This window comes from Aythya fuligula, chromosome 2 (assembly GCF_009819795.1).
Source record: "Aythya fuligula isolate bAytFul2 chromosome 2, bAytFul2.pri, whole genome shotgun sequence".
NCBI lineage: Eukaryota > Metazoa > Chordata > Aves > Anseriformes > Anatidae > Aythya > Aythya fuligula.
Genome location: NC_045560.1, coordinates 155,581,607 through 155,587,606, shown reverse-complemented (window position 1 = coordinate 155,587,606; position 6,000 = coordinate 155,581,607). Strand labels below are relative to the sequence as shown.

At 50.6% G+C, this 6,000-nt stretch overlaps 1 protein-coding gene across 2 annotated transcripts in view; it reads left to right on the top strand.

Annotated features, from left to right (window-relative positions):
• The first annotated feature begins 1,886 nt into the window (after nucleotides 1–1,886).
• The window catches only part of AGO2 (argonaute RISC catalytic component 2), a 44,212-nt gene continuing 40,098 nt past the window's right edge, over nucleotides 1,887–6,000 (top strand). For both annotated transcript variants that reach the window (XM_032183045.1, XM_032183044.1), the window contains exon 1: nucleotides 1,887–1,979. In XM_032183045.1, coding sequence (XP_032038936.1) covers nucleotides 1,949–1,979 — 31 coding nt within the window. In that variant the 5' untranslated portion in view covers nucleotides 1,887–1,948. The remainder of the gene's footprint in view (nucleotides 1,980–6,000) is intronic.

Here is a 6,000-nt window from a genome sequence, read left to right as displayed (position 1 = left end):
TCTGTGGATTTTTATGTTCTCTTGTACTTAAATGCAGGAGGTCTAACAGGCACACGGGTATGCATAATGTTAGCGGGAGTTATCCTCCTAATCAGATTGGAGAGATTGATTTAAATATAGTATCAAAAACTCAGATGCTGCTATAGGGACTGCATGATTTCCCACTGTCACCTCAGCATTTAGTACTGTCTGATACAGCAGAAAGGCCAAGGTTGCCTCAGATAACTCTCTTCTGAGTCTGATTTGGGGGGATTTTGTTTCCTCTTTTCAGCCTCGTCTAACCTTACTTAGCATAAACCAAGAAATTATGGGTGTTTGTACAAAAATGTTAAAGAACTCTTCACAGAGGAGACAGCAGCAACCCCTTTGCCAGCTGCCTTGGCAGACCATCTTCAAAGTCTTTCTTTATACTTGTGCTCCAGCCACTTGGCTTTTCTCTAGAAATGAACTTGACCCATCGTTTTGTCCTTTATTTGTTCATAATTGCTGGTAAACCTTAACTTTCCAGTAACATGAGGAGCCTGGAATGCAGACAAATCCAAAATCACTCCAGTGGAAACTAGTGGTGACAAGGCTTTCAGGAACAGTACACTTGCAGTGACAGATGAGCAGTTAACAGCAACCCCTGACCCAAAGGGGAGAGTAAATATCTAGCTGATGTCAATTTGGAATAGCTAAATGCTTCTATTATCACTTCATATACAAACTGATGAAGGAGGATATTAAATGGTTTGAATAACCAAGCAGCACGTTCACCGTGTCCCCTAGCACGTACAATTAACTGAAGGAATTTAGTTGACTTTGAAGGGGCTTGACTGTTCTGGGATGATTTTTTTTTTAAAAAAAGTCACCCTCATCTAAATGGCGCCGCTGGAGGAAAGTATGGATCATAGCTGATGTAATGTAATTAATGTTTTCTGGTGGAAGTGAGCTCATGCTTTAACTCAGTCTCCTTAGCAGGTTTGTTTTTTATTATTTTTTTTTTCCTATTTTCTCCTCCTGAAGTGAAGAACCCATGAGGTAATTACCAATTAGTCCTGAAAACTCCTCCAGGAGTCACCACAGACCATCTCCCAGGCCTCAGTGCATCACGCTGACCAACATTATGCCTCCTTCACGTTATTTCAATTGCTACTTTGCATCCTCCTGTACCAAACCTCATGTAAGGATGGCCAGGAACTATCTTTGTGTAAGACAGGGAGGTACCACAACACAACCGGGATTCCTGGACGGGACAAAAAGTGGATGTGGCTTGGAGGTGTGAGGGAAATGAGGTGATCTAAGGTTTTCACAGCAGAGAGGGAGCCTGAAGCAATTTGCATTTTCCAAAGTCCTCTAGCAGCCACCCTACACTTTTATTTCAGCACAACTGCAGACACCACACCTGCCTAAAACAGAAGCTGAGGCAAAACACCCTTTTGTTTCGCCTCAGCGGCTGGCTGCGACCCTTAGAAACGCTTCTCCCCCAAACGCTCCGCGCCTGCTCGGCCACACCGGCAGGCGAAGAGCAAAGCCCGGCGGCATGGCTGAGGAAGAAATCGGTCAGGGGAGAGGAAGAGGAGGAGGAAGAAGATGAGGAGGAGGGGAAGCGGCTGCCATTGGCAGCACGCAGCCGGCCCCACAGCCGGGGCAGCGGGGCCCCTCAGGCGGCGCCCGCCCCGCTTCCCGCTCGCCGCGGGGGCTGAGGGAGGGAGGCGGGCAGCAGGCGGGGCGCCCCTTCCCCGTGACCCCACAGCTCCTCCCTTCTCCCCGCTCCTCAGGGCCGCCGAGTAACCTGGTTTTAACGCGGGCCCTCCTCCTTTTTTTTTTTTTTTTTTTTTCCCTTTTTCTTTTCCTCCTCCCTTTCCCTCCCCCCCCCCCCTCCTCCTTCTCCTCCAGCGTTAAGCGCGGCTCGGGCTGCTCCCTTTCCCTCCCTTTCCCTCCCCTCGCAGCCGCCTCACACGGAGACATGTACCCGGGAGCCACCTCCGCCGGACCCGGTGAGGCTCCGACCGCTTTCGCCTCCACTCTCGGGGGCTTTCTGGGGCTTTCAGCTCGGGCTCGCTGCGTGCCTGAGGGACGGGGACGAAGGGGGGAAAGGAGGGGACGGCTGAGGGGAGGCGACCGCCGGCGCACGAGGCGCCCTGAGGCGCCCTAAGGCGCTCCCCCGCTTCGTATTTTACCCCCAGACGGGGCCGTTTTGGAGCCTTTAGGCCCTGTTGGAGCCTCTGAGGCCGTGGGGAAGGAAGGGGCAAAGCCTCGGTGCTGTCCTGAGGCCCCGAGAGGGGCGGCTCGGTCCCCCCCCACTCTCCCCTCGCGGCCGCCGTGAGGCGAGGGGGCGGCAGGGAGTCCCCCGGCTCCGTGTCGGGGTCGTTCCCCGGGCTGGGTGAGCTCCTTTTCGCCTTCTTTCCCCCCTCCAGGCCGGCTGTGTTGCCAGCTCAGCCTCCTGCTGGCAGCTCTGGGGTCTCCATTTCCTTCCATCCCCGCTCCCGGCAGCGGGCCGCATCCTCCTGGCCTGCCCCGGGGCTGAAGGAGGTCGGGGGGAGCTCGCTTGTCATGGGCTCTGCCTCGTTTTTGGGGGTTTTAGGTGTTGGGAAAAGCTGCCCAGACCCTACCCTGGCACCAGGTAGGGCTGGAAGAGGTTATCGGTTTCCTTAGGTGTCCTCAGGCTCCGTCGTGTAACGAGTGCCGGGAGCTGGAAGATGAATGTGGGCAGAATAAAGGTTGCCAGCTCCCTCAAGGACCCCCGATATTATTTAAGAGAAATATATTAATATCATATAAGTGTGTATTGTTACTACAGGACAATGCTTTTTCTGATTCTGGGCTGTTTCTGTGAGGCAGTTTCTATTTTCATGTAGGAACTGGAGTGTTTGGACGGCTGGTGCCTCATAGCTGCGTGGTGTTTTTTTTTTTTTTTTTCTTTTTCCTAGAAAAGTTTCAGAACAAGTCGAACTTCCTGTACTTTAATTTACTGTTCCTGACAGCTTTGCATAAAATCTCTCGCCCTTATTCCTGAATTCCTTAGCGAGGAGCAGCGCGGCGAGGTACGGGACCTGTAGCTGAGGTGGCTCCTGCTTCCCACGAACCATTCCCATCCCGGCACCCACGGCTGGCTGCTGCCTTCTTTTTTTTCTTTGCTTTCCCCTTGAGGGGCCAAGGAATCAAGAAGGGCAGCCAGGAGGAGGATTGCTGCTGTGCCAGGGAAAGCAGAGGAGCTGTACTTCTCGCTTTTCTCCCTCCGGTGCTGAAGGCCTTTACTAGAAGCCCTGGGAAGATGGGGCTCTGCAGCTGAGTTGGGTTCAAGGCTTTGCCTCTCGCACACTTTCGTACCAATAACTGTGAGGAAACGTTGATTTAATCATTTCCTTTGCTTCCAGTGTCAGGTTCTCTTGTTTCCACGGTTGGCATACAGGTATTCGTGGAGCTCAGGCTGTGCTGTTGTTGCTAAGGCTGCTCGCCTCCTGTCAATACATCTTGTTCAAAATTGGGAGAGCCAAATTATTGAAAATACTGCCAGTGTGTGGAGTGAGAGTATTACTACTAGTGTGGGGGATAGTTGCTGCAGGTGACTTAGAAATTAAGCTGATACTCACATCTTAAAGAAAAGGTACAGCACTGAGGAAGGCTCCAGGGTGGAAGCCTTTTGTAGCTGCACTCCCTAAAAGTTCCCTAACCCTAAATATTGGGGGGTTTGAGGGGAACTTGGTGTGCTAACTGTGTGGAGGGTGGAGTGGAGTGCAGGCACCGCGGCCAGGCTCGGTGATAAGATGGGACCTTGAAGGTACATCAGAACCGATAAGCTGCCTGTTTGCTAGCCTGGGCCAACGGCCTGCCATGGTTTTTGAGAAAATGCTGCCCTTTTGGTGAACTTTGCCCATTATCATAGCATAATGATACCGAAACACACCTCCAGCCTAAAAGCTACGTGTATCCAAGGTGTAACCGTGCGTCGCTGAGCTTGTGCTTTAAGTTTTTCCAGTCTATACCTTTAAAAGTAAAGTCAGAACATTTCACACCAACCAAGGGTATGCGTGTCAGTCAATCTCCACCTAAAGATAAAAAATAGATCTGTTTAAGGGAGAGGGGGTGTTGGGGAAGATACCTCCTGATGAATTGGGCATCACTCCCAATTACTTGAACCCTTAACGCAACAAGGTGGCAGTCCCTCTGTCTTCCTTCCTTTGCTCTCTGATCCTCCTGCTCTCCCTTTCACTCAGAGTGGTCTTTCCCCAGCACTGGATTTGGTGTGTAAGGATATTTTCCTCATAGTAGAAGATCCCTTTCTGAGCCTTGGGCTTTTGATGCCACAAATGCTGCACTTTTACTGAGTTGTGGGCTCAGTAAAAGTCTCGGAGGCTCAGCCCTTTCCCCTGTTCAGAGCTGGGCAGCAGCAGTGTCTGTCCTGGGGTACAAGCTGTGAGCGTTTCACACCATCAGGTTCCCTGCATCCTTCCCCAGCCAGGCTTCCAGCAGTCCCAAATACCTTCCTGCTGGCAGGCAGGGCATTCAGCTAGCACTTTATTTGTGAAGAGAGCAGCGAAGAGGCGTGGAAACGGGGCCTGTCAGCAGGACGCTTGGCCGTCCTGCGCGAGGTGTGCCGTGCGGTCTGCTGCTGCCAGTGAAAGTTCCCTTCCACATGCTCAGCTGCTACCTGAGCGCGCGCTGAGATCCGCCTCAGAGGAATGAGCACGGGCTGTGGTTTGCAAACACGCACAGAGACGCGGCTGCTGTGAGTGCACGAGAGCTCCAGCCCCTGCGTGGCTGTCAGCACATCCTCGACGCCGCGTAAATGCTCCATTCATGCGCCTCCTCGCTTAGATCTTGCTGCCCTTTGCTCCTCTCCAGCCCGTGGATACATCCGAGCTGCTTCACTGCTCCGGCTCCACTTGCCAAAACAGGCTGCCACCACCCCCGTTCTGTCACCTTGGCCCCCTTGAGCTGGCTCCATTTGCCCAGGGTTTGCTATTTTCATCTTCATTCTTTCTTAATTATTATTTTTTTTTCTCCTGGAAATGGTAGAAAGCAAGCTGGGAAGGCCGCATCTGACTAATTTCACAAAATTGCTGCTGAGCGTGGAAACTTTGTTCAAACACGCTGTTACGCTGGGGGAAGATACTTTTAGTACCAGAGCAGGATATCCCAAAATCACTTCTTCCATGCTTAGCAAAGCTGTGATCCCTCTTCCTTTTTCCCAAGTATTGACTTCTTGACTTAGTATTTAATTTGCTGCGTTTTTCAATCCCTACACTTTGTTGCCTTCAAGAAACTTAAAAGTAAGAAATGTGAAAGCATGGGTGGGATTTTTGCTTTGCTTCTTTAACACAAGAAGCTTGATAGTCTTACATCTCGGGATATCTTTTCCAGGATGGAAACGTGTAGAAGTGGTATAAAAAGAGACTGTTTGGGGCTGGAAGGGACCCTTAAGGATCATGTACCCCATGATCATCAACCCCTCTGCCTTGGGCAGGGTCATCACAATAAAAACTCTGTCTTTCTATCAATTTGGCTTGAAGAAGTGGTTAAAACTTCCATAAACTTCTGTAACTTCCACTGCAGAGCATTTCTCTGTTTCTAATTTCTCTCCTTTGCGTGCTGCAGGTGCCTTTCTGAGTCTTTGAAAGGATGTTTGATTTTGTCTGCTACCTGACGTCCTCATTTGTTGTCGAAGCAGCAGTTGTCTGAAAAAGTGACTTTGTAAAGGGGGTTTTGGTTTCCATGTGAAACACAGACTCTGCTTCTTTTGCTCGAAACTACTTGGGAGTTCTCTGTAGCAAAGCAGTGAAACTCAGGCTATTTTATCAGTTGCTGTTTGGCTGAAAGTTCCCTCTTTAAAAGCTGTTAATAGACTTTTGAAACTTTTAAAATCTTTCTTGAGTTTCAATGCATGTGTACTCGCTTTTAACCTCCCGATATTTTCTTGACAACATGCCGTGGTTGCACATTCTCTCTCTTTAGTCCTAAAACATGCAGGGAAGGGTGTGCTCCCCCCCACACCGGGTGCTGGAAGTGGCAGCATCT